This window comes from Balaenoptera physalus (genome assembly GCF_965194825.1).
Source record: "Balaenoptera physalus genome assembly, chromosome: 12".
Classification (NCBI taxonomy): Eukaryota; Metazoa; Chordata; class Mammalia; order Artiodactyla; family Balaenopteridae; genus Balaenoptera; species Balaenoptera physalus.
In genome coordinates, this window is record NC_138897.1 from 1,012,769 (window position 1) to 1,040,767 (window position 27,999).

General features: G+C 53.1%; 1 protein-coding gene across 7 annotated transcripts in view; it reads right to left on the minus strand.

Annotated features, from left to right (window-relative positions):
* Positions 1 to 1,794: 1,794 nt before the first annotated feature.
* NFATC1 (nuclear factor of activated T cells 1) overlaps positions 1,795 to 27,999 on the minus strand; it is a 103,096-nt gene continuing 76,891 nt past the window's right edge. For 6 of the 7 annotated variants that reach the window (XM_082418517.1, XM_082418519.1, XM_082418520.1 and 3 more), the window contains one exon: positions 1,795 to 3,615. In XM_082418517.1, the coding sequence (XP_082274643.1) occupies positions 3,566 to 3,615 (50 nt within the window). In that variant the 3' untranslated portion in view covers positions 1,795 to 3,565. The remainder of the gene's footprint in view (positions 3,616 to 27,999) is intronic. The other variant, XR_014252070.1, reaches the window with a different exon arrangement.

Consider the following 27,999-nt stretch of genomic DNA (forward strand, 5'->3'; position numbering starts at 1 on the left):
TGGGAGAGGGGGTGGGGAGTGACGGCTCACAGGCACAGGGTTTCCTTCCGGGGGACAGAGGTGGTGGTCACACAACACTGTGAATGTACCAAATGCCCCGAGTTGTGCACTTTAAATCGGCTCGTTTCATCTTCTGTGAATTTTACCTTAATTAAAAAAAAAACAGTGGAGCAAGGACTTCTCCCACATCTGGCCCTTTTCTCTCCGCTTCAGCCACTCCGGTCTTTCTTCTCTCAATTTCTTCTCCCCAAACACATCAGCTCAAATGCAGTTTAGTTATTGCAACGCAGAACATATTTCTGAAGGCAGATGTAATGAGGGTGGCGCAGAGAGCCCCTCGTTGCAGTGTCGTTGGCCGGGGGGTCACGGGGCCAGCAGAAGCAGCTGGGCCCGCGGGTCCCTCCTTGAAGCCAGGGCGGGGCCCACGCATCCCGGGTGGCGGGGAGGGAGCGGCCTGTCTGGGTGACAGGGTCGGGGGGCCGCAGGAAGTCTTCCAACCAGCCGGGGACCCGCCTCCTCAGGTCAGGGGCCCCCTTGGACAGAGGGGAGCTCCCACGGCCAGTTCTGCTCGGGCTGCACTTGGTCTGACGTTTAGCAGATTTTCTTCCCACGGCCCCGTCTTGGGCTGGGGCCGGGCTGGAACCGCAGGCAGCGCGGGACGGGGAGAGGGGGGAGGTCAGCAGGGCAGCCCCTCGAGGCTGCCCCGCTTGTCAGTGGCTCCGGGGCCGCACCTGCCCGGATTCCCGCAGGGCTGAGGTCACCCCGGATGTCGCGGGCGGGAGGTGACCCGACGCTCCGGGTCTACACACCTGAGTAAAACACAGTAGCTGCCTGCCGGAAACAAGCTGGTGGATATGCTTTCCTTATTATTCAGGAGCAACATAAAACAAACAAAAACTAAGTAACTGGTATTCGCAGGAGCCCAGCCTCCTCTGCAGAAACCATCATTTTATAAATGTATATTTTTATTTCTGGAATATAAAATGCTGTTGTTGGGAATGGGGGTGGGCTTATAAAACCTCACTTTGAAACTAACAGCCTCCAGCACATCCTTCAGTGAGGCGGACGGGAGTTCTGCCCTCCTTGCGCCCCATAGGCTCCGGGATTCCCTCTGGGGCCCAGCTCTCCAGCCGGATCTGGGGGCTCGAGGGCACCTTGTCCACAATCCCCACCAGGCCCTCTGCGTGTGCCCCCGATTCCCCAAGCTCCCGTGGACATTATCATCGGGTTCCCTTCAAGTACGTCGGCACAGAAACGGGCTGGGACAGTCGGTTGCTAGCTGCGTTGATGAGATTCTTCTAGGATTTTACCCTCAATCTGTAAACCTTCTGGCCAGAGAAACAGGAATTCTTGCCTGTTGAAAGTCCTGAATGCAAAATATTGTTTCCACAACTCTGGGCACTCATCCCTGGAGAAGCTCCAGGTGTCACCCTGGCTTTATCAACAACTAGATGCTATTCTCCCACCCAAGCCTGAGGCAGGGGGTGGGGGTAGGGGCAGGGAGGGTCCTGCAAGGAGCAGAAGGAGACGGCAAAGCCAGGCGGCCACTTGCCTCGTCCTGTGTGGCGATGGCGGGTCTCCTGTGAGCGCGGGAGGCCTCGCCAGCCTCCGCCATCTCTGGGCAGAGAGGTTGACGGCCTCCCCGACGTGTAAGGAGGAAAGAGACGCCCCTCACACTGCTCAGCGGGAAGCCCCTCTTACAGACACAGAAGTACACGGACCTACAGCAGAGAACGCGCTTAAGAACAGAGAAGGATTTTCCACGCGCAGAATGAATCACTCTCAAACTAAGACTGTCCAGCAAAAAAATATTGCTTTATTGGATCGATTTTCTAACTACAAAGAGAGCTAACACAGTCTCAAACACTTCCTTTCCATAGGACAGTCTCCCGAGAAATGTCTCATGCAACTCCTAGGAGGCTAAATGCAGGGCAGGGCTTCAGGCGGGAAGGCAGGGTCGTATGTACACGAAGCCATATATCTTCAGCTCTTCACAGTAATGTGCAAATGTTACAAATATGGCTTTCAGATTTTCGGTTCTGTGACTTAAAAAAAAAGTAAGACATGATCGTACAGAAGAACATTTTTAAAATAATTCTTTCTGTGGGAGAGCGCTTTCCCCACCAAAACGCCGAGTCTGGTGACAGGACCTGTCACCTCCCCTGAGGGCGCGATTCGGCTGAGTTCCAGGAGGGGGGCGTGAGTTCCTAAGGCACAGTTATCAGGTTAAACATGTTTTCGTTAAACCATGCTTTTTGGTTACATGAAACGACAGGTCACTGCTAGCAATAACGCGTACTAAGCTGTTAAGGGTACAAAATGCAGTAGTAAAGCTCACACTAACCTATCTGGTAACAGTAACTAGTCTGGAAACACACGACAGTCACCACATATTAAACGCTGTTTTTGGTTATCGTTTCCTTAGATGAAGCAGAGTTATAAGGCTTCTGTGAAATAATAATCTTACAGCTGAACAAATATATTACACTCCTTCTGTAACGTTATTTATAGTTTCTTTCCAATTTTGCCGTTTGGTAACAGACGGTATTGTGGACGCACCTCTCCCGGCTTCTAAAGTGCTTGGTTATCTGCAGGAGATGACAACACACAGACCTCCCGGGGGTTGGGTGACGCCCCCTCGGAAATGGCTGGGAAGCTGGGTTTGGAGCCTCAGGTGAATTTTCCAGAATGGATACTGGTTATTGCTGACATGGACGCCCTTGCTGGGCGAAGAGTGAGTATCACCACCTCCGTTATGTTCATACATAAATATATGGCTATATATGTACACACATGCAAATGCAAGATCTATCCCGAGACAGATAGATTTCTTTTTTTGTCCAGTAACCTACCTTGTGCTATTCAACTTACCTGTGCTATGTTCGAAGCCAGATTAAAAACAAAATCCTAACATGCTATAATGAACAGCCCTAAGGCTTGAGTAACACAGGGGAGGGAAGGCAGTCATGAAAGAGCTGAGATGACACCTTGGAAGAGTTCTGAAATGCACCGAGTAAGGCAACAGAATTGTATATTACAGCCCAGGAAGAGGTGAAGAAAGTAGGAAACGTGTTAGGTTTTCCTCACCATGCCCGGCTCGCCGGTATTCTCTTAATTTATACATAGGATAAAGCCTCATGACGAAATGTCTTTACAGCTTTTGCTCCTACAAATACTCTCCTGGTAGCCAGTTCAATGCTCAATTCCATGATGCCCTGCTGCTGCGGTCTGCTTAAATAAGGCACTTCCAGTATGAAATGCAGGGGTGCCTGAAGGGTACGCGTGGGGTCAGGCTGCCACGTCGGGCTGCGGTCACGGGGGAGCATCACACGGTCTGTCTTCTGTGCTCCCCCTACCCGCCCACCTTCGCTTCCTTCTTGAGATGACTTTCCTTCAGAAGATGGAGTGGTCCTTCCTTCCTTCCTTGAGCTACTTCTTTGTACGAATGATCTAAGCCTTCACTAAGGTGGAAGTTCCGAGTGGTACCAGGTGTGAGTTCAGTCTGTTGACTCAGTTGTCACCGTCGAATCGACACCACGCAGCTTCTCAGAGTCCAAATCGCCGACTACGAGTGGATGTTGGTACTGGAGAGGTCGTTTCGTATTATCTCGTTTACTGCAAGAGAACAAAAATAGAGAGCATTAGAGAGACAGAACTCTGCACACGAGCTTACATGCATCACCAGAAATTCCATCAGTCAGTATGTTCAGCCTGTGAGAAGGTGTCCCCAGAGGATGAGGTGCCCTGAGCCGGCAGGACACAGCTGCCCGGGACCCGGCGCTGTGATTCCAGAGCCGCCGCTCAGGCCCAGAGACCAGTCAGGCCTCGGCCTCGGGTGCTGACGACTGACCCAGGCGCCGGTGCGCAGCCTGTGCTCCCGCAGGTTTGCAAAACCAAAAGATAAACCCCGCAGTGGAAGCACCCCGGTGAAGTCCACGCCCCACGGGCCCCTCTCCGTGGCCTCGTGGTCAGGCAGGCCAGGGCAGCTCGCGGAGGAGGGCTGGCCGCCCGGGCCCGGGCCTCCCTTTGTTCGGGGCTCTTCCTTCACGTCTGTCCCGTTGTTCGTGTCCACGATCGGCCTGTGATTTTTGGCAGCCGGAGGGGAAGTGAGAGGAGCTGGCAAAGGCCACGGGAGTGGCCTGCACAACATCTGCCCCCCATCACGGCACCAGATGGGGAAATGCGGCCCAGAGGCTGTCACCACCGCTCACAGGGCTCAGAGGTGGGGACGTGCTTGCGTCACGGAACCGCCTGGGCTCCCTCTGCTGCCAGATAAACCGTGTGTTTCTGCAGGGGCCCCCGCCCAGCCGAGGGCGGCTTCCTGGAGCAATCAGTGGAGTGCGTTTCCCGAGCCCACTCCCTTCCCTAAACTGCCTTTCAACACCCCCCCAACTATTTTTAAGAATAACAATAATAAGGCCCAGCGGGGGAACCAGGAATTGTGTCACGGGAACTGATAACAGAACGCGTTGGCCCTGGTTCACAGTCAGGAGCCCGCCCTGCGGACCCCAGACCCGGGCTCCTCCCACGGGGCCGCCAGCACGCGGGCAGGGGGGCGCCGGGCAGCGGCCTGCAGGGGACACGCCTGCACCGACACGGCCGCCCGACGTGCACCACACGCCCTCTGCGGCCGGCCCCGGCCTCGCACGGTAAACACCGGAGAGACTGTGCTCACCCGCCCAGGACGCTCCCCGGCCACCAAGGAGGCCAGGACGGGGCCCGGGGCGCGGGGCGGCGGGACTCGGGCCACCAGGACAGAGCTCCTCTCCGTTTCCTCCACGTCACGGGTCCAGCCTCTGTGTCCCTAAGAGGCACAGGCCCCGTCCACACCTCGCAGAACGCCGCCATGAAAGAGCATTCGGACAAAGAACACTCACACGTCCCGGTCCCTTGGGGGATTGGCCTGGGTCGGGACAGACCGCACCTGCACGCAGGGTGTCTCTGTCTCAGGCCAAGTGTGTGGAACGTACTAGAAAGATACAGGGCGTGTGTGCGGGGAATCCACACACGAGGTGTGATGGCATGGGCACCACAGAGCCCTTTGCCCTGTATTCATTCACTCAGCAACCGACGGTTTACAAGGTGCCTTCGCGGCCACCATCTCATTTGTCCTAAAGCAGCCTAGGCCGTGGGCCCAGTGGGGCTTCCTAACCTGTTCTGAGAAAAGCGAAAGGTTTGGGGCCACACATGGGCCAGAGTCCCTCCCACCGGGTGGCAGGTGCTGCTGGGAGGGGGAAGGGAGGCGGCGGGGCCACCTCCACCCAGGAAGAGAAATTAGCAGTCAAAACCTCAAAGCAGGGACTTCACGGTGGGAACAGCGGTAAACAAGGTCCCACATGAAGAGCAGGGGTGAAAGTTCAATCATACCACACAGAACTGGGGCTTGTCCTCCCACTCAGGTTTTAGGACAATGAAGTCCCAGAGCAGAAACCTGATTCTAGTGAGACCAGCAAGGGGTGGTAGAAAAATGTCTAATGTTGGGGATTGAGAGGGAAACCTGAGAAGTAATAATGAAGGGGATTGGGAAGGAGGCCTGAGGGGTAATAATGACAGGAATTGGGAGGAAGGCCTGAGGAGTAATAATGACAGGAATTGGGAGAGAGTCCTGAGGGGGAATAATGAAGGGGATTGGGAGGAAGGCCTGAGGGGTAATAATGACAGGAATTGGGAGGGAGGCCTGAGGGGTAATAATGAAGAGGGTGGGAGGGAGGCCTAAGGGGTAATAATGATAGGAATTGGGAGAGAGTCCTGAGGGGTAATAATGAAGGGGATTGGGAGGGAGGCCTGAGGGGTAATAATGACAGGAATTGGGAGGGAGGCCTGAGGGGTAATAATGAAGGGGACTGGGAGGAAGGCCTGAGGGGTAATAATGACAGGAATTGGGAGAGAGTCCTGAGGGGTAATAATGAAGGGGACTGGGAGGGAGGCCTGAGGGGTAATAATGACAGGAATTGGGAGGGAGGCCTGAGGGGTAATAATGAAGAGGGTGGGAGGGAGGCCTGAGGGGTAATAATGATAGGAATTGGGAGAGAGTCCTGAGGGGTAATAATGAAGGGGATTGGGAGGGAGGCCTGAGGGGTAATAATGACAGGAATTGGGAGGGAGGCCTGAGGGGTAATAATGAAGAGGGTGGGAGGGAGGCCTGAGGGGTAATAATGATAGGAATTGGGAGAGAGTCCTGAGGGGTAATAATGAAGGGGATTGGGAGGGAGGCCTGAGGGGTAATAATGACAGGGATTGGGAGGGAGGCCTGAGGGGTAATAATGACAGGGATTGGGAGGGAGGCCTGAGGGGTAATAATGACAGGAATTGGGAGGGAGGCCTGAGGGGTAATAATGACAGGAATTGGGAGGAAGGCCTGAGGGGTAATAATGACAGGAATTGGGAGAGAGTCCTGAGGGGTAATAATGAAGGGGATTGGGAGGGAGGCCTGAGGGGTAATAATGACAGGGATTGGGAGGGAGGCCTGAGGGGTAATAATGACAGGGATTGGGAGGAAGGCCTGAGGGGTAATAATGACAGGAATTGGGAGAGAGTCCTGAGGGGTAATAATGAAGGGGATTGGGAGGGAGGCCTGAGGGGTAATAATGACAGGAATTGGGAGGGAGGCCTGAGGTGTAATAATGAAGAGGGTGGGAGGGAGGCCTGAGGGGTAATAATGAAGGGGATTGGGAGGGAGGCCTGAGGGGTAATAATGACAGGGATTGGGAGGGAGGCCTGAGGGGTAATAATGACAGGAATTGGGAGAGAGTCCTGAGGGGTAATAATGACAGGAATTGGGAGGAAGGCCTGAGGGGTAATAATGAGAGGGATTGGGAGGAAGGCCTGAGGGGTAATAATGACAGGGATTGGGAGGGAGGCCTGAGGGGTAATAATGACAGGAATTGGGAGGAAGGCCTAAGGGGTAATAATGACAGAAATTGGGAGGAAGGCCTGAGGGGTAATAATGACAGGAATTGGGAGAGAGTCCTGAGGGGTAATAATGAAGGGGATTGGGAGGGAGGCCTGAGGGGTAATAATGACAGGGATTGGGAGGGAGGCCTGAGGGGTAAAAATGACAGGGATTGGGAGGGAGGCCTGAGGGGTAATAATGACAGAAATTGGGAGGAAGGCCTGAGGGGTAATAATGACAGGAATTGGGAGAGAGTCCTGAGGGGTAATAATGAAGGGGATTGGGAGGGAGGCCTGAGGGGTAATAATGACAGGAATTGGGAGGGAGGCCTGAGGTGTAATAATGAAGAGGGTGGGAGGGAGGCCTGAGGGGTAATAATGACAGGAATTGGGAGAGAGTCCTGAGGGTAAATTATGATGGGGGTAGAGAGGGAGTCCTGAAAGTAATAATGATGGGGATTGGGAGTGCTCAGGGGTAATAAGGCAGTAGCAGAGTAGCTGAGACTCTTTTAGTTACTCAGGGTTATGCAGACCACAGGAAAATTAACATCTGTTTGACAAGATAAAAGGGGAAGGAGCCTCAGAAGTGGGCTTCCCCCTACTACCCACTGGGGCACCTGAACCTCGGAGGGGGCGCCCGGGGTGGTAGGAGGCGGCGCAATCACTCGGTGTGTCCTGGACAGTCTGGGCCCAGACGAAGGCCGTGGCATGGCTACTCTCTGAGTGAGGCCTGGCCCTGTCGGCAGCCCTCAGGAGAGCGGCACGGGCCGCACCAGGGGAGCCGAAGCTCCTGCCCATCACGGGGGGCCAGTGGTGTCTGACGAGCCTCCCTGAGGACAGCCTGTCAGCTGGACCCACTGCGGTCCACACCTGGCAAGGTCAGGCTGGAGTCACAGCGTTTCGTCCCTTTTAGGAACAGACTCAAGAACCACCCCACACGCACAAACACCCTCCAGCATCTTCCCTGAGCGCCGCGGGGCCTGAGCCGGGCCGCTGCCCGAAGTGAAGCTGGACGGCCAGGAACCCCACGGCAGATGATGCTTCACACAAGCGTCCACACGGCTGAGGGTGGACGCCCAGACCTCACTCTCTTCCACAGACACAATCTGGGCAGAAACCCTGTAGGGAAGCCATGACGGTCCCATTTCACAGATGGATAAAAAAAGACCACATCAGGGAAGGGCTGCTGAGGTGGAGGGGCCTTTGACGGCGGGCGAGGGAGCGCAGCACAGGGTCCTGGGGCCCCGCCGCCTCCCAGCCACATCCTATCTTCCCTCCGTGAGGTCATGGGTCCGAGCCCGTATCAGTCCCGGGCGCGGGGCTCTGTGTGGGTTATTTTGGGGGTGGCTTTCTCTCTTTGATATGGTTGTGCCGATGACACCTACGATTTCCCACAATGTCTTCTCTCTACTGATAATTTCCACCTTCTTATTCAGCTTTTCCACCGACACAGAGGTTTTTTTCTCTTTACAGAAGTATTTTGAACTGCAGGTAACATGTGACCCTCACGGATCGTCAGGAACCTGAAAGAGGAACCTTTGCTCTGCTTCACGTCAGATGTCCTTGCAACAGGATGCGGTGAGCTGTAATACCACAATTTAATAAGAAGGGTTTTTTCCCTTATATTTAATTTTTCTCTAAAATGCTCCTAAGGTGGAAACTCTTGTTTTTTTTCTAAAACTCATGTGGCAGTTTGAATTGTTGTTTTAATCTGGGGTATGTACACAGGGTGTATGTGTATATCTGATACACACACACAAATCCACCTCTATATATAAAGCTGGAGTTGAGAGAAAAGGAAGTTAGCATTTTTTAAAATACCAAAACTAACATGTACAAAGTACAGACATAGCTTTTCACCTGTACTTGCATGACATTTGTAAATATCCTTCCTGACACTATAGAAAGATGTCTCTGCTATTCATAAATGAGCATGTAAATTAACTAATACGGTGAAATGTCCTTTTTAAAGTAAAATATTTGTCCTTTCATATCTGAGTTTCTTCTTTTGACCCCCACTTTGAGAACAGTTGACGTCAGAGCTTCGTGTTGTAGTGAAACATCCATGGTTCATCTCTTAGGTTTCACGCATGGGTTTTGTGTGACTATCTTGAGAACCGTGCAAACCTAAAAGGAGCTGTGAGTCCGAACAGTTTTTATGTATTTCTCCCTCTCAACGCCTAACCTTTAAGCAAAGTGCTCCCACGTTTCTGAATGCTTGGTTTCTGAATGCAACTAAGGATCTCAAGACAAATCTTAAGGAATGAACAAACCACGTATTTACCCAACACCTACGCAGCCTTCAGGGTTACTTTCTAAGCCCTCTGCATGTACATCTGCGACAACCCCTCGAGAAAGTCAAGGCAGGCAGTGTGACCATGGAGGCTTGGCCAGTGGGAACGGGGCTACTGCCCTTGAGCGACAGGGGAGCAGCTGAGACCAGGACTTGGGGCCAGCCTCCTCCCCACCTGCACACGCCGCGGGTCTGGGAGCTTCCGGGCTGCTCCCTCCCGGCTCCACGGGCAGATCCACAGGGCCGGCGTGAACTGCTCTTTCTCAGCGCTTACTGCGAAGTCGGAAAGGCGGACGGGCACAGGGCCTCGACGATCCCGACAGCCCAGCCCTCGGGACCCGTGCCTGCCCGTCCCCTCCTCCCGGCTCTGTCCCCCACCCCCGGGTCCCTTCTGTCCCTGGTCCTCACGTCCTCCGCTGCGAGCCACTCAGAACACAGACGCGAGGGGCGGCGAGGGCACAGTCGCTGCTTTCCTTTTCTGTGCACGTTTCTCTTTCAACGAAACAAAATACCAACACGCCCACCAACCACCACACACACAGTGTTCTGTTCGAGCTAAAAAGACCTTTTCTTTCAGTCATTTTTCCCGTATAGCTTTTACGTGCTTCAGAAACTTTTTTTTAGAAAAGGAGGACACGTTGCAGGTGACCGAGGACGATCTCCCCCGCCCTGGAGGAGCCACACGCCGGCAGCACGGCCCCGGCTCTAAAGCCGACGGCAGGTGAGCTGGTCGGTACCAGCCTGCTGGCGCAGGTACCGGCACCAGGAGGGGGCACGCTGGCCGCCGTCTCAGGAACGTCACCCCAACCCCGCAGCAGCGCCTGCTTGTCACATGAGCAGCCTGGGGAGGCTCTGGCGGACCTGGCGAGCTTCTCACTCTTCTATTCTCACTCTTCTACCCGACTTGACTTGTTTCTAAGGTTCGACATCCGAGCAGCAGCTGCCCGCCTGCCCGCCGTCAAAGCGCTGCCCGGGCTTGCGGGGACCTCTCACCCTCCCAGCCCCGAGGCGGCTCCTCACAGCCAGGGTCACGGCCTTATCAGTCCCAAGACTTTATCACCAACCGTCCCGCTTCCCCTGCTCTAAGTGAAGAAGCGATACATATGCTTCTGTGTTTGACTCTAAATAATCGGGACTTTGAACACAGTGATAATAATATCACTTTGCTCTGCGAGACGAAAGAATGACTATGATGGAAAACCCAGGGTCCTGACACCCAGCAGGTCCCTGACACCCCAGGAAATACAGGACAGCACGTGGTCAGAGTCAAAATATAAAGCAATCCCTACGGAGTGACAGAAGCCACAGCAGGGCTTCAAGGTGCAGCTGTTTTTAAAGACGGCTTGGCCCGATTTCCCTGGGCAGCGCCTGGGCCCAGGCTCCTCCGATGCCGGTGGGCAACCTCGAAGCCAAGCATCCTTTACTTTTTCACCTTCTCTCAGACCTAAGTTCTTGCCATGTCCACGCTGTATCATTCAAACCATCACTCAGAGACGTGTGAGCAGCCTGTGACCTTCCTTTAGAAAACCTGATACAAGGCCTTCGCCCTGAACACACTGTGGGGAAAGTGCTGGACAAAGGCCACCCGGGCCCTGTCCTCATCTGCCTCCGAAGCCCCCGTGAGACTGTCCTGCCCCTGGGGGGCCTGGAGGTGTTCTCTGTGGAAACAGGAGGCTTGACTGAGGCCCCTTTCTGCCCCAGGAATCAGGGAACTCCTCAGTCATGTCAGCGGGAGAAACAGAATCCTCCTGGGTTAGAGCTCTGTGTGCTGCGGAAGGCATGGCCCCCGCATCTGCCCAGCTCTGGGCGGCAGCTACTACGCTGATTCTTATTTTGGATGGGACCAGAGAGGGCAGGAGACGCACCAGTGCTCACACAGCGGGGACGGCAGGGGCCTCCGTGGGGGGCAGCCCGGGTCTGTCTCCATGTGGCAGGATGGCTGCTGAGAAGGCCCCAGCAGCGGGCTCGCCGTCCTACCTCGGTAAAGGGAAGAGAAGTGCTCTAGCACCTTCTGGTGAACTTTGTTTACCGACTGTCGGAAAAAGAGAAAATGACGGGGCGTATGAGTGGCGGCCGCCCTGGTCTGAAGTTAATGCAAAGTCTGGGTTCAACCACAAGACACAAAGCGGGATGAGGGACAGGGCCACCTCAACTCTTTTAGTTTCCTTATTTCTGACAACGTGTGTGTGGATCCCTTTATTATCAGAACCAGTATCTGTGTAGGTTTTTCAGGTTAATGAGAACATCAGCCATGTCCCTTCATTGGTCACAGAGAACCGGCAGTGTCGCTAGTCTCTCATCGGACGCAGCTGTGAGTGACGACCGGGAAAAACAACGGGAAAGCCGCCTGTGCCTGGCCCCAGGCTGGGAGCGGGCGGTGGGCTCTGTCCCCTTCCCTTGTCGGGACCCCAGCGGAGACGTGGCCCTGCCTGCCCGGCTTGGGGAAGGAGGGGCCAGGAGAAGCAGGTGCTAGGATGTTCCAGCGGGCCTTCACACAGACATCATCCTAGTTTCTCAGGCCTGGGCTTGGGATTAGAGAATAAGAAATCTAGTTCAGCAGTGTTAACCTAGCCACATTGTTTAATCCTCGCTTTAAAAAAAAGCTGAATTAACTCCGGTAAGGACCAGACTTTACAAATAATACCTTTGTGTGAATTCAAAAAAAACCATATTTGTTGATACAGCTTATCACATTAGCCAAATTCCATGATTACATACTTAACTACATACAACACAGTTTAAAGCATCTTTCTCTTTTTCAATAGTTATGTTAGTTCCAATAAGGAAATGAATTGTACTATGAATTTTTAAAAACTAACAGTATTTATCTACTGCTACTTAGTAAACTAGCCAGCCCAGCAGGAATACTGTCATTTTTTCCATCTCTGGCTTTACAACGTTCTGCGATGCTGCATTTTTATGGAGAGAACTATTTCTTTAAAGCATCAATGTCCTTTAAACAAGAGCAATATAGGGAACAAAGAAGGTCTTGGCGATTCCACTGCGGGCCCCGTAGAGCTCTGTCCCCATCTCCGTTCCAACACACCACCACATGCTGCATGAGGTACCACGATTCTTTCCATCAAAGCTCACCATCAAATTAAACGCTGCACATAAATAAATGCATGGCACAAAAGCAACTGTTACTTGCCCACTCCATTTTCCTCCGAGGGACAGAAAACTGTGTATTCTTCCAGAGGACAAGTCATCAAAAACATTTTTATTTTTAAGGGAAAGCCAAAATAGCTTTTTGAAGAGCAAAACAAAACAGGAAGGACATTCTTTCCCCTTCCTATAACTAAAAGATAATTTAAAAAAGTATTTGCTAACTTTCCCAGAAAATATACCTTTGGCTAAAGTTAGTAGTGTAACCTAAGAGGATGATAATTTAGGTAGACAGAAGTAAAGCTGTCTCAGGCCAAATCTCTTCTTAAAGAACTAACTTCTAGGAAGTCTCCAGATCCCATTTGCTGTGCTAAGCCTGCAAATCTAACGATTCTTGGATAAGGAAGCCCGTTGATGGTGGCTGAGAATCCTAATGGATGTAAGGATTGTCACTGCTGTGACTTTGTCACCACTGGGACACATGTGCCCCCAGGTGATGGACACACACCGTCCCCGTTTGCACTGGACACGTGCATTTACACTCAGTTCTCACTTAGGGCAGCAAAGTGGACGTGAGCTAAGCTGAGATTCAACAGGATTAAAGCCGCAATTCAGAGATCAGGGCACAGCCAGGGAAGCATGTGCTCCGGTGCCACTTGGGCGGGGGGGCGTCAGCTCAGGTGCAGGAAACATGAGGCGGTGGTTCCCGTGTGGGTGTTTAGTTTCTTGAGACGGGGCGGCCTCCTGGCAAGTCCGCCTCCCCACAGGTGGGCCCGGGTCAGTTGTCTCCCAGGTCCGGTGGCCTCTGTGTCCACGGCGTGGCCGCATCTGCTCCACCAGCAGCCCCTGCCCACCCCCCTCGGGAGGCGCCGCCTCCATGAGACTCTGGGCTGAAAACGGTGATTTTGCCACGAGCGCATCACAACTGCTGTAATTCTGAAAATGCAGAGTTGCAACATCACTAAAATCCTTTTCTGCTTTTTTTTTTTTTTTTTTCCAGAGATGCTCTGTGAAGCAGTGGAAAATAAAACAGTTTCTCAAGTTTCATTAAAAAGTAAGTTCTCGTGTTACCTCGGGTGTCCTGGACCTATTTCAGCCTTCACTTATTTTTATCTTTTTAATCATAATAAGCCACCGCCACGGGGCCTGCTATTTTTGGAAGGAGAGAACGGGACAGCAGAGGGACTGCTTGACAACAAGTCACGGTTTTAATAAAATATGACCCTCCCAGCTGGGTGCGGGCTTGGCTCGGGCGGGCACCATTGTTATGTGGAGCTGCCAGCCATTAAAACAGAATAATTGTCCTACCTCCGCGGCTGCTCCCTTATTTAGCCTGAATACGCCAAATAATGCAAACGCCCTGCGTGGAAACTCCAGGGCCGGTGGGGAGGGGGCGGCCACCTGACGGGGAGGGTCCCCTGGCTCGTCCCCGGGCCTCCCACTGGTGTGTGCCAGTGAATGCTTTCCATGTGACCGGGGCCATTATTTTATCTGTGCCAAACTCACTCTGCTTTACTCGCTGGGGTCATTAAATCACCAACAAGCATTTTTCCAGGGCCTGCTATATGCCGCTAGAAAACACACTGCCCCAGTGATGAAATTCCTATTCCAACAATTAACAGAGTTGGATAAATAAAAAATTTAAAAGCCCTCTTTAATTAAAAAATAAAATAGAATAAACGGACGCGAACAAGGAGCCACTGTGGGTTGGCAGGTTTGCCCCCTGTCACCCGGCTATGGGAACACAGGTCCTGCTCTGGCGGCGGGCACATGACGTTAGGGCACCCTAAGGCCCAAGACACACACCGTGTGGCTGGTCTTACTTTGTGGGGCGTCAGAAGGGACAGTGAGGTCAAACACGCCCACTCCGAGTCTGGGGCACTTGGGCCCACCTGGGACCCGACCCCCAACCTGGCGCCAGTTTTGGTCAGAAGATGCTGCTCGTGAAGGAAGCACAGGAAGACCCTGGGTTTGCAGGAAGAGAAACCACACCTCAAAGATAAATGTGACCTTGAACTAAACCCTCACCTCACCCGAGCATCTTCAGTAGTTCTGTTAGGTGTGATCGTGTAAAAAAATGGCCGTTTAAAAGGACACCTGTAGGACTTCCCTGGTGGCGCAGTGGTTAGGAATCCGCCTGCCAATGCAGCGGACACGGGTTCGAACCCTGGTCTGGGAAGATCCCACATGCCGCGGAGCAACTAAGCCCGTGCAACACAACTACTGAGCCTGTACGCCACAACTACTGAGCCCGCGTGCCACAACTACTGAAGCCCTCACGCCTAGAGCCCGTGCTCTGCAACAAGAGAAGCCACCGCAATGAGAAGCCCGTGCACCGCAACGAAGAGTAGCCCCCGCTCGCCACAACTAGAGAAAGCCCGTGTGCAGCAACGAAGACCCAATGCAGCCAAAACAAAGGAAAAAAAAAAAAGGATGCCTGTGTCTGAGGGACACAGGGTGAAAGATGTGAGTCCGGGACTGATTTTTAAACATCTGGGCACGAGGTGGCAGGTGCAGTGACAGTGCCATACTACCCCTCCCGCCCCTGGCCTTGAATTGGGGTGAGGGGCTGGGGGACCCTTTATGCTATCTATTCTGCCCCAGTGGACATTTGGAATTTTCATAATTCAGCAACAGCACCAGGATCAGAGAGAAGCTGGGCATGGGCTGGCCCAGCACCCACGGTCCCGCGGCGACGGGGGACCCGAGGGCCCAGCGCTCAGCCCGGCCATCCCCCCCCCCGCCCCCCCGCCAGGCCCCGCTGCCCAGGCCGGGTCCTCGTGCCGCCCGGGTCCTCGTGCCGCCTGAGCTGGGAGGATGCGAATGCTTAGGCCCACCCAGACCCACTGAACATTCTAACTAGATCCCCAGCGACTGGATTCGAGCCCACAAGAGTCTGGGGGGCCCTGGGCTAGCTGGGGGATGGACAGGGGGCAGACAGGAGCCCTTCGGCAGCACAGAAGAAATTTCCCTTAAAGAGAATTCTCCAGAGCTGCTGCCCTAAAGGCCACACCTACACCCCTGCGGACAGGGAAGCACACTTTTCTCACCTTCAGAATATTCTAAACTATCGTTCCAATCGTTGAGAAGAGATGCTGCACCACAGGCCCTGCGCAGCCCAGGGAGGGCACAGCCGCGCTCAGCCACTGCGAGCAGCCCGGCTCCTCCGGGGCGTTGAGAAAGGAATTAAAGTAACACGCAGAGATTTTCACTTTTATCGGTATAGTTTGTAAGCGATACTGCTTTTAAAGTAGTATTTTAAATTATTATTGGTGCAACTCCCCGTTTCCTAGACTGAATTCCTGCGAGACCACCTCCACTTAGGGTGCACAGGCCGCGGGAGGAGGGGAGAGGGCCGCAATCCGACGACCGACCGCGCCGCACTGTTTCCTGCGGGGTCGCGCGAGCGCACCGCCCTCCGCCGTCCTCCCCGCGTGTGCGGGATCTCAGGCCCTCCAGGGCCGCGCGTCCGGCACGGCTCCGGCTCTGCGAGCGCTGGGACCGCAAGGCCTCGGCTGTGGGGAGCAGACGCCGCCCTGGCCCCCGTCCCCCGTCCCCCGTCCCTGCCCAGGGCAGCGCTCGCCCTCCGCGGCTGCGGAGGACAGTCCGGGCGTGGGTGCCGTCCGGGCCCGGCATCGTCGGGGCGGCACCGGAAGGACAACTAAGAACTTCGGGGCCTGGTGGCTCGGGGCGAGGCGTGGACACCGCGGCTGTTCACAGGGCGGCACCTCCAGTTCAATTTCAGCAAAAGGTCCAAACCGTGGCCTCAGGAGCCCCGCGCCGTCGGGGGGCGCGGGTGCACGCTCCCGGCTCCCACGCCGTCCCCGCGGACTCAGGCACGGCCGCCACGTGGCAGCAGGGTCCCGGCCTTCTCCTGGGCTCCACCGTCCGGCCCGAATCTTGCCGAGCCCCGCGCGGGTCCTGAACACAGTGGCCGCCCCGTCCGCCCGCTCGCACGGGTTGCCTGCGCACCAAGCACCGCTGCCGGCCAAGCGCCCAGCGCCCCACCCGCGGCCGGCGCGAGTGGGCCCAGGATGGACGTCACGGAGGGCGCGCAGGGCCCGTGCCTGCAGCCCACCTGCCCCCCGGGCAGCGCCCTCCTCGGCCGCGCCCCTGCCCCAGGCCCCAGCCCGTGCCGACCGCTCTCCCGATACCAGACGCCAGCCCACTCCCGCCGCCGCCTCCGTGCGGCCAGTCTGCCCCTCCCCATGGCCCCGGGCCGCCTTGAGGGTTACACTGTACCTCTGAGTGCTGACAAAAGCAACCGACAGCAGAACCTGTTTGCTCACTCCTTAAAGATCTGAACAGAAAAACCACAGACGGCGTGAAGAAAAAGTGTGCAATACCAAGCTGGCAAGGGACCCAAAACTCCTAATTTGGAAAACAGGTCGATAGAGAGGGAGGCAAGGAATCAGAAAATTTGGGCAAATGAGACAGGTCCCATCATCTTCAGGACATACTGACTTTGGAGTAGGAGAAAGGGAAAAACCAAGACTGCATTTTTGTATTGATTATCCAATTATTAATCTCTATAGAAGCTATTCCAATACTGCACATAATGAGTAATTCATCAAAGTATATTAGGTGCCATGGAAGTTGCCTTCAGTATAAAGGGCCATTAAGTTTCTTGTAATTGCACATTACTGGAGCTTTCGTTAGCTCTAAATCAAATCAACAGGACCGGCATGCACGCACTCTAATCGACTTTATGTAATGACGCCGTGCCCCTGGTGGTTACCAAAATGAGCAGCCCAGCAGAGTTACCCTGCCCCAAGTCCACTTCTCAGCCTGAGGAATGGCACAGCCGTTTCTAACAATACTTGCAAGAACAAGCAGGAGAGTCAGCTGTGTCTCCCTCCTGAACCTGGAAAGGATGCACAGGCCTGTGGACTGGGGACCACTGAGGGGTGGGGGGCACCAGGGGCACATCCCCATGGGAAGGGTCTTACAGGCTGGTTTCTGGAGGAAGTTTTATCAATCGACCGCTCCCGAACTCAACAGACGTGGAACCCAGGGCTGGAAATGTGTCCTTCAGAGGCCTCACGCCCGATGACACTGCATTTCCCACGTGAAACAGAGATGCCAGTTGAGGTAGAGAAGACAGCCTCTGAGGCTTAGCTCCCATCTCTACTCCTCTGAAAAGTCCTTCCTGAAATGATCTCTAAGTCCCTCAAACCTAAAAGCAAGAGCGCTGGAATCACTGGCCTCCGTAATTTACTTGGCAGCTAATCGGGTACTGTCTGGGGCCCTGCTTTGTCATCTTGAATTGTTGTTTATATTTTAAATACTGTTTAGCTGTTTAAGCTGCTCTCCCCGACCCCACTCTAACTTCCCAGGGGTCAGGAGTCCGATCCAATCACGTGTCTCGACAGCCCTGCGATGCCAGAGCAGAGCAAGCAATCTGCAAATACTGGTTGGGTTCTGTCGTCTTTGAAGGTTGAATTAATCCCTTCCAGGAGCCTCACCAAGGCTGAGTCTGGGCAAGGTCTGCCCCGCAGGCCTCAGAGCACTTGTTGCCCAGCTGTGAAGTTACAACCACAGTACCCTGCATATCATCTTCCTTTCCCTGGGGCGGAGCTGTATGTTTGGAAATTTAGCGTTAATTCCTTCTCTGTTTATCTAAATTTGATTTCTGAAGAAGGCTTGAAATATGTCCTTAAAAAAAAAAAGAAAGAAAGAAAACAGTACGTAGAGAACAAACTATGTAGAACATTAGTTCACAGTAAATGTTAACTCAGACTGAAGATCAGTGAGGCCTTATGGTGGAACCTTGAGGGGTCATCTCTACGCCTGAGCTGCGCTGGACTTTCACGTGGGATTCAGAGTGAGCTTAAGGATAAATCAGGGGCCCATTTCCGTCACAGGGCATGAAGAGATCCGAGATGAAGTGACAGGAGTCTCAGGCCAGGAGCTGGGGCTCTGAGCTCCGCGCCTTCCCTGCTGGCCACTGTCCCCTGCTCCATGAGCTGTCGGACAAGCTTCCTATGCAAGGGCACAGGCAAGACGTTTTATCAAAACACGCTGCGTATTTAGCAAGCCCTGGTCCAGCGGAGATCACTGATGCAAGCAAAGTGATGAAAACTGCTTAAAGAATCCCACAAGTGTCTGTAAAAATCCCCATGGTGAGCAGGACATGTTTCTAAGTCCAGGGGTCCTCTAACCAGCCAGTGACAGTGAAGGGCTCCACGAAGGAATGCCATCCTGCATTTTTAAGTCTCCTCCTCATCTTCCTACCGCTTAGAAAGTGCTGGACGGCGCCTGTGGAGCGAGGCTCGCGCCCCATGGCCCAGCTCCTGCCCGCTGTGTCGCCGTGTCCCGGCGGGGCAGGTAGGAGCCAGGGGGGGTCTGGGTGACCCCAATGCCGGCTCTGAAGACTTAGCGACGGCGGCGATCGGACAGCTCCAGCCGACTGTGGTGGCCGGTGGATGTCGGCCTGTTTATGAGTCAGAGGTCGTGAGCCGACCTGGCCTTGAAAGCAGAGAGAAACAGGACGCCATGCAGAAGAGGGCACGGCAGGTGAGGGCAGGGGTGCGATGCTGGGGCGAGGTTGCCCGCGAGCCCAGGTCGAAGCCCCTCCGCAGGGAGCCCACCCAGCTCGTCACATTCGTCCACCGCGGAGTTTCCATCCGCACGTCTCCCTGCAGCTCTGTGATCCTGCAGCATCACGGCAGGAAACTGCTCGCAGGATGGAAAGCTGGCGTGTGATCCAGTGGAAACCACCGTTTCCAGCGAGGGGAGGACGCGGTCACAAGAACATCGCAGGTTACAGCTGGGGGCTGCGGCTGCTCTGCGTTTCGCGGCCTGGACGGTGCACGAGCTCTGAAGCACGACGACCTGTGCTCCCAGCGCTGCTTCTGTCCAGCACAAGGCTGAGTTAACAGACAGACTCTGACAACAGGATTTGAGCTCTTTTCTCAAACTAAAACGCATTAAAACCGCCTGCACAGCACCCCGCCTCCAACGCGGACCAGCCGCCCGGCCGCGGCTTTTCCAGGGCGGTTGCAAGCGCCCCTGCTGACGCCAGAGCAGACACCCAGGTGACGCCCTGCGTGGCCACCTCGCTCCAGCCACGTCCACCGCCTCCTCTCCTCCGACCGTCTGCCAAGAGGAAATCACTCCGCTGCACTGGGAGCCTGCGAATCCCAGAAAACAACCTTAAATCCACAAAAATAACTGAACTTCGCTTCTCCTGAGCCGCCCGGTTCCATTCTGATTTTTATTACAATGTCAACAAGAGTTTAATTTGTTTTAAAGTTTAGGTTCTTAAATCTGAGTGATATAGGGTAGTTTACAGCTTGCTGGCAACAGCTACTGTGGAAAAAGAAGGAAAGTGCATATAAAGGCGATTCTCAGTTTGACGCCGTGAAAGCAAGGAGCTCTGCCAACAGCAGCAGACGGCAGGCCTTCCCCTCCGGACAGCGGCCCCGACACGTGGCCACGGTCCGTGTCCCTCCCTGACCAATCTCGCCCAGGGACAGTAATTAAGAGGAAATGCCCTAAAGTCTCATTTCTCTCCCTAAACACTCGAGGATGCCAGCTGCCTTACCTGGGCTCCTCCCTAAAAACCGATTCCAGACAAAACCCTTGAGGGGGAAGGAGTGTGATCCCCCCGCCCCTCACCGGGTGACCTTCTCATTCCCTAGACTTTGGTCCCCGAGCTGAGGAGACGCCGCGCGTGTCTGCACAGGACGCTCCGACCTCAAATGCAGTCAGAGGCGAGACGTCAGCTCCTGAGGCCTCTGCTGGGGCCCAGCTCCCATCTCTGCTGAAACTGTCTGCAGAGACTCGAGACTAGCCGGCCAGCCAACCCGCCTTATGGAGAAAGGACAGGGCAGGCCTTAAAACGGGGCTGTCCCCGGAGCCCCTACCCTCGGCAGGGCAGCAGAGGGAGCCGTCGGGCCAGCGGTTCACAGCCGAGGCCCCCGCGTCTGCTGCCGACGCACCCCGGCGGCATCTCCCCCTCTTCCCTCCTGCCAGGGCTCTGACGAGCCTGGGGGAATCACAGACGTTTCTAGCTGTCGCCCAGGGCTCTTCCAGGCACCCTTCCTGTGTATCTGAAATAACAGCAGCTGTGGGGCCTGATAGGGCCGAGCTGGGGCAGCCTTCACCTTGTGGGGAGGGAGGGCAGGCTGGGGCCGATAAAGCCCCCCAGGCCCTGGCTGAGGACCGCCTCCAGCACTGTCTACCCCTGCTTCGGAACAAAAGAAAACTGGCCACCGGGTTCTGGGAGCGATAAGCATCCGCGTCCTTGTGGGGGGGGGTGGGCCTGGCCCGCCAGCTTGGCTTATTGTCCCAGGACCAGGCCGTGATTAGTCGGGTCCCCCGGGCCTGATAAGGGCGGATGTTTTAAAAGGGGGAATAGACTTTCTTTGTTCTTTACTGTGTGGAAGAGTCCACATTATAATCTGGAAGGAAGGAAGAACGCTGTGTCAGAATTCAAACTGAAAACGGTAAAGGGACTCAAGATTTTCTGTGCCCAGCCTACGCGAAGAACCCACGTCACCCACGGTTGGCAAACGTCGGGGTTGGTCCTGCACGCGGCCCACGTTTTGATCAAGAGAATCCTTACTTTAACTAAACAGCTAAGTAACGGAGAAGCACACGCATTTTTATTCCCTGAGAGAAGCTCTGCCGTCAGCATTATGTTCGTGTCATATAAAAACAGAATTAGAATTTTCTCCCAACACTCCTGAGAGAGGGCTGCGCGTGTTCCACATACAGAGGGAAACATGCACGACACACACACGCCTTCGCTTCAAAAGCACTTTTCTCCTTCTGTGTTTTAACAAAACTGTACTTAATGAACCTGCATAAGAGATCAGACCTAGAAACATCCCCAAGCCAGGCTGCTTGCTGCTTCTGGAGAGTTGCCTTTCTGGACATCTTCACACAAATGGAACCATAATACATGGTCTTTTGTGTCTGGCTTTTTGACTCAGTGTAATGTCTTCAAGGTTCATCCATGTCCTAGCATGACTCAGTACTTCATTCCTCCTTCTGGCTGAATAATACTCCATTGTATGGATATATCACACTTTTTCTATTCCCTAGTTGCTGGACGTTTAGGCTGTTTCAAATGTTTGGATATTATACATAATGCTGCTAAGAACGTCTGTGCGCAAGTCTTTGTGTGCACATACATATGTGTTCATTTCTCTAGGGTAGATGCCTAAGCACAGACTTGTTGGGTCTTAGGGCAAACGTATGTTCAACTTTTAAGACACTGCCAAAGTGGCTGCACTGTTTTGTATCCCCACCAGTAATGTGTGAGGGTTCCAATTTCTCCTCTCCAAAATTCACTATTGTCTCTGTTATTTTTTACAGCCACTCTAATAGGTATGAAATGGTATCTCATTGGCATTCCCTATGACTAATGATGTTGAGTATATTTTCATGTATTTATTAGCCATTCATATACCTTCTTTGGAGAAATGTCTATTTAAATCTTTTACCCAGTTTTTGACTAGGCTTTTTGTCTTATTACTGAGATATGTGTTCTTTGTATTTTCTAAATGTAAGCCCTTTATCATACGTTCATCTCGTATGTTGTTTGTCTTTTTTGGGCATGCTGCATGGCTTTTGGGATCTTAGTTCCCTGACCAGGGGTAGAACCCAGGCCCTGGCAGTGAAAGCGCTGAATCCTAACTACTGGACTGCCAGGGAATTCCCTCGTCTTTCTTTTTCTTAATGGTATCTCTTGAAGCACAAAAATTTTGAATTTTGATGAGGTCTAATTTATCAATTTTTAAATGTTATGGACTGTGTTCTTGGTGTCATATCTAAAAAAATCTTCGCCTAATCCAAGGTCTCAAAGATTTTCTCATATGTTATCTCCTAAAAGTTTTATTGTTATAGCTCTTACATTTAAGTCCATGATCAATTTTGAGTTAACTTTTTTGTGTAAGGTGAGAGGTAAGGGTCTAAGTTTACTTCTTCCAGTGTATCATTTAAATGCTGTTTTTGGTCTTGTTTTGTTTTGTTTACTACATATATTCTTAACATTTTCTTAGTGGTTCCTCTAGAGATTACAATATACTTAATATCTATTTCCGATTAATACTTATTTCTAATAATATATAGAAACTCTGTCCCAATGTAGCTTCCTTCCCTACTCCTTCCTTTCTACTATTATTGTCACACAAATGACATTTTTATATAAGCCCATCAGCACAGTTTTGTAATTACTGTCTGATGTATTTTCTTTTAAATAAGTTAGGAGAAGAAAAGTTTTCTTAGAATGCTTCTGTTGTTCTTTTAATGATGTAATTATTTTTACCAGTGCTTTTTACTTCTTCATGTGGATCTGAGTTACTGTGAACCTGAAGGACTCCCTTTGGTACTTTCTGTAGGCCAGGTCTGACGGCAATACATTCTCTTATGGCATCTTTGCTTATTTCTCCTCTGTTTTTAAGGCTAGTTTTGCTAGATAGAGACTTCTTGGTCACCAGTCTTTTTCTCTGAGCACTTTCGAGGATGCTGTCCCACTGCTTTCCAGCTTGCATGATTGCTAATGAGAAGTCAGCTGTTGATCTTTTTGAAGAGTCCACGTACTGTACCTGATGACTTGGTTTTTTCTTGTGGCTTTTAGAACTGTCTCTTTTTTTCTCTGACTTTTGACTGTTTGGCTATGACGTGAATCTCTGAATTTATCCTACTTGGAATTTGTTGACCTTTTCGGATGTCTACAATGTTTTTCTTCCCATCTGGGAAGATTTTGACCATCATTTCTTCAAATACTTTTTCTACCCCTTTCTTCTCTCTTTCTGGGTTCTCATTATGCACACATTTGTATGCTTGATGGTGTTTGGCTTCTTCAATTTTCTTTAATCTTTTTACTTTCTATCCCTCAGACTGGAGAACCTATTGCCTTTTCTTCAAGTCTGTTGATTCTTTTATTCTGTCAGCTCCAAAATGTTGTTCAGCCCTTCTAATGATTTTTCAATTTAGTTATTGTACGTTTCAAGTCTAGAATTTCTACTTGGCTCTTTTAGAAGATGTATCATCTCCATTTGGTCAGACATAGTTGTCCCACTTTCCTTTAATTCTCTAAACACAGTTCCCTTTAGATCCCTGAGCATCTCTATGGTGGCTGATTTACTTTGCTACTAAGTCCAATACCTGAGCCCTCTCAGGGACATTGCCCACTGCATGCGGGTTGCTTCTTCCCCTGTGTATGGGACATATTTTCATGTTTCTTTGCACGTCTCATAACTTTTTGGTTGAAACCTGGACATTAGAGATAGTACACTGTAGCAACTCTGGAATCAGCTCCCTCCCCCACCTCCCCCATCCAGGATTTGCTGTTATTGCTGGATTCTTTTTTTCCCTTAGTTGTTGCTTATTTGATTAGTGACTTTCCTGGACTAATTCCATAGATTCTGTATCTCTGCAGTGCGTAGCTGCTAAGTTCTCTGTTCCACTTTTTTTAAAAGAGTCTTGCTTTTATTTTTAAGCCTGGCTTCCTAGGGGTCACCCTCGGGTTAGCATTCTTCAAGGATCAGTCAGGTTTCTCTGAATGCCTTGAACCATTAGGCCTCCCCGTTTTGTCGAGGAGATATGTGTGCAAAGGCCGCCTCTGACATGCCCTCAGTTCACAGTCAGCCTGGGCTTCACTCCTGCTCGTACAGTCGCGAGGTGAAGGAGCCACAGGTGAACGGCTGGGCCCTCTCCTTGCCCAGGTCTTGCTGAGCGTGCACACACCCACACGCATGTGTGCGGTCTTCCTGAGTGTGCACATATCCATGTGCACGTGTGCAGTCTTCCAGACCCCCAGGAGCATGTCGGGGCTTTTCAGAATCCCCTGTGGTCACCTGCTTTGGCCAGGCTCCTTTGCCCTAATTGAGATCGCAGCCTTGGGCAGCTCCAATGAGCATGGTCCCAGCCATCTGCTATTTTTTATGCTGCCCTGGGAACGAGGCTTTTCCAGGGAGCTTCACGACCAGTCAAAGGACTGACTGTGCTGTGGGGATGGGGTTTTTTAACAGAGCCCCAAAGGGGCCAATCTCCTTCACTGTCAGTGAAGCTGCTGGCTTTTCACGGCTACACTCCATGGAGCTGGGGAGAGGGGACGGGAGTAGCCCCAAATTACACCACCACAGATCCCACGTTCATTACCAAGGTCCAGTTTCCCTTGAATCAATGCTTTTCAGTTTTTTCTGCCTCGGGTTAATGTTCAGACTCTGGGATAACTGATCTGAACGTTTCGTCAGTGTTTCTACTGCCTTTAGGGGCTGCTCTCTCCCTGAGGTCCCCTCTCCACCAGTCTGGAAGGCCTGCCTCTCTTCCAGTCCTTCTTGGGTCATCAAAAGTGCCTCAGTTAATAACCAGAGATTCTCTGCTGAAGAAAAAATTATACCACACTTCTCTTTGGCTTGCAAGGCCAATTCATACTTGAAAGCTAGACTTCTGAGCAGGAGTCTTTGCTCACTACATCTCTAGTGGGTTAAAAAAAAAAAAAGCTCAATAACACAGCTCAGCCTTGAGAGTAGAGAGACAGTGTTGAAATCAGGGCTGGCGGATCAAGGTGGTGTCCCTGGTCCCATCACTCACCAGCTGTGTCCTGAGCAGGTCGAGTGACATTTCTCTCTAAGCTCCAGCCTCCGTCTTTGTCAGCTGGGGCTGAATCGGCAGTTTTGCCCACTCACAGGATTGTTGTGAGGCTGAATAGGTCAACAGAGACTATATGTAAAAGTCACTCTGGAAAGAGCCGAAGGCCACACACAGGTGCTATTTTCGCCATGCAGGTTTTCTGTGTGCTGGCAATGATGTGTCAGGTTGGACTGGGAAAGACGGTTACTCCAATACCAATTATCCACGTTCTTCTCTGCCTGGACGTGATGGACGGCTGTGCCAGGCGCTCTCTGTCCCTCAGGAATCCACATGTAGAGGGCACTCTTGTATCAGGGGTCACTTAGAAGTGCCACGCCACTGACCCTGTGCGTGGCACTCCAGGGCAGGGCCGCCACGTGCCTGGCTGCCCTCGTGAAAACACGGGAGTCCAGCAGAGGGAGTCGGAGCCCTCTGTGGCCCTGGTCACCGCTCTCCCCAAAGAGACGCCAAGCCCTGATGGTCCATCGTCACCTGGGCTTTTGAATGTCGCTACTGTGCTTCTGGACACCTTTCCTTCTGGCTTCACGCTCTGGTGAACACAATACAGCCACGTGCTCTGTGCTGGCTCGCAGATCTGAGAGGATCTGTCAGGTGTGCTCATTCTTCAGCGAGAAAGCGCTTTGAAGTGTATGGCATCAGAGAGAGAAAACGCAGAGACCAGGCCAAGGTTGTGCAACCTGCTCTGAAACGGAGACGGAGCTGATTAAATCCCCCTGGAAAGATGCTCGCCTCTGCAGAAGTATTGCCACACCGGAAAACTGCGTCACAGTCCTGACGTGCTCACTTGCCAACACCCTCCCACCCTCAGAGCCTGCCCGAGACCGGAGACAACGCACCACAAGGCACCCGAGTGGCCTGCACGCAGCCAGGTCCGACCACCAGCTTCCGTCGCCGGTGTTTCCGGCACCAAGTAGACCTAAGTGGTTCTAGTTCCACAAGACCTTTCTAGCTCTTCCCTCCGCTTTCTCCCCTCTTTCTTTCCCTCAAATTAATAACGTCAAACAGCTCTCCCATCTACAGAAGGAAATCAGCTAAGATCTAGGATTAAGAGAGAAGGTGAATATTAGCTGAAAGCAAACCACCAAATTCCCCTCCAAGCGCACAGAAAATAATTGGGCTGGAGAAGACTTGATTAGAAAGTCAAAGCAGTCCACGCTTGTAGCTAGCGTCTACATCCTGCAACTGAGAGGCGCCCCGAACCTCGGACACCTAAGCTGCAGTGTCATACGAGCTGCAGGAGACTCTCAAACGTCCTAGCCTAGCAAGCTGTGTCCCCGGGGCCAAATGCAGTGCCCTATTTATAGAGGCCCTTACTCAGCGGGCACCTCAGAGCAGCCCCTGCCTTCCCCTCCTCCTCCGCGAGGGGCAGGTCCTAACGGCTGCGGCCCTGCAGCGCGGCCGCAGCGGCAAGCACACACCTCCCGGGGCGCGGCAGCCGCGCAGTGCTCGAGCGCTGCCCGTGGCGGGTTGGCAGTGGTCGCCCGCTCCCGCCACTCACTGGTTGTCGCTCGGGCCCACCTGGTCAGGGTCGAGGAGGAGAGTTGCACCCAAGCCTGCACACCGGTCTGACCCACTTGGAGGCACGGCACCCCTGGAGCCTCAGCCCCGAGTCCCCGTGCACACGGACTCTGGCGCCCGGGAGGCACGCACCGCCGGGTGGGCAAAGCGGAAGTGAGCGGGCGGGGGCTCCGCTCCTCCGGGTGGCGGCTTCAGCCCGGGCCCCGGTGGACTCCACCTCGGGAGATACAGCCTGCAGATCACCACGCCACCGGCATCCGCCGCCTCCGGTAGCACCCCAGGGGCCCGGGCCTTAAGGACTGACCCTCAGGAACCGCGTGCACGGCTGAGTGCGTCCTCCCGCCCACCGGGTAGCAGCCCACGTCTGCAATGTTAACAAGCCCGTGCGTTTGACCTGCAAGGCAGGCTCTTTCCATCATCACTAGGAGCGGGGAAGGCCTCAGAGCCGGGCCCTGGGCCAGGTTAGTAAAACTTTCCATGAGGAAAGCTCCGTGTTCTCCCCCAGAGCAGCCCAGGCGCAGGAAAGAAGGGGGGACGCGGGGGGCGTGCAGCCAGACGCGGGGCAGACACGGCCCCGGCCGCCTGCTCCACCTGCTTGCTGTTCTAATGACATCTAGACTCGTGGAAACCCGAGAGCCCCTGCAGGGGACCGAGAGGGCCGACGGTGGCCGAGGCTGCGGGGCGGGTGGGGGGGCGACGCGGAGGGGCTGCTACGGTGGCAGGCAAACCGACACCCCGGGAGCCGTCGCTTGGGTCACAAAGGGGGATCCTCATGTCAGCAAAACAGGGCCCCTTCACATTAACGCTGGCTGGATGAACTCTGCGAGCTTCAGGGACGCACACGATGACTTCCCAGCAGATGTACGCAAACGGCACACAGACTACCGTGCGCGTGTGTGTGAGCCACCCACATCTACACGTGTGTCAGTCAAGGACAACGCATCAGCCGGAGAGGCGTGCTGCTGTGTGGTCGTGTAGCTCAGCTCCGCGAGGGGCAGGTCCCAAAAATCACACCAGGGAAATGGCTCACGTGTGGCTTCTGTGACACATTTAACCTACATTCAAAACAAGTGAGGCCCATAAAGCTAGTTTTTAAAAGAAAAGGTACCCCGCGGTACTGCCATGATTGAGAAGTCCGAACGGAGAGCCTAAATTTCACGAATATTGTTGAGCCAAAGAATAAATTATAATTGGAACTATTTATGGGCCAGACACTTTTGAAACAAAACCGAAGAGTAGAAACAACTAAAAAAAAAAGAAACCCTATTAACAAGTTGGGGTTCGAGGCGAGTCCTCGTGCACTTGAATTGTTCCTCGAGGTGAATGGAGACTTGGGACGTGCGTTAACCCTCCACATCTGGGGAGTCACTCCGCAGACAGAGCAGGTGGCTTGCCGCGTAAGGCACGGCTGCCTTTGCGATCTCTAAATGATTCACTTACGTGCCCCAAATGCCCCAGGCTCTCTGGAGCTGGACATGATATCCTATTATTGCCTTTTTCATTCTATGTTCCTGGAAAGCAAAAAACCCAAATAAAAAACCAGAACACATGTGAAATAAGCTCTCACTCCTCACAGACGCCAT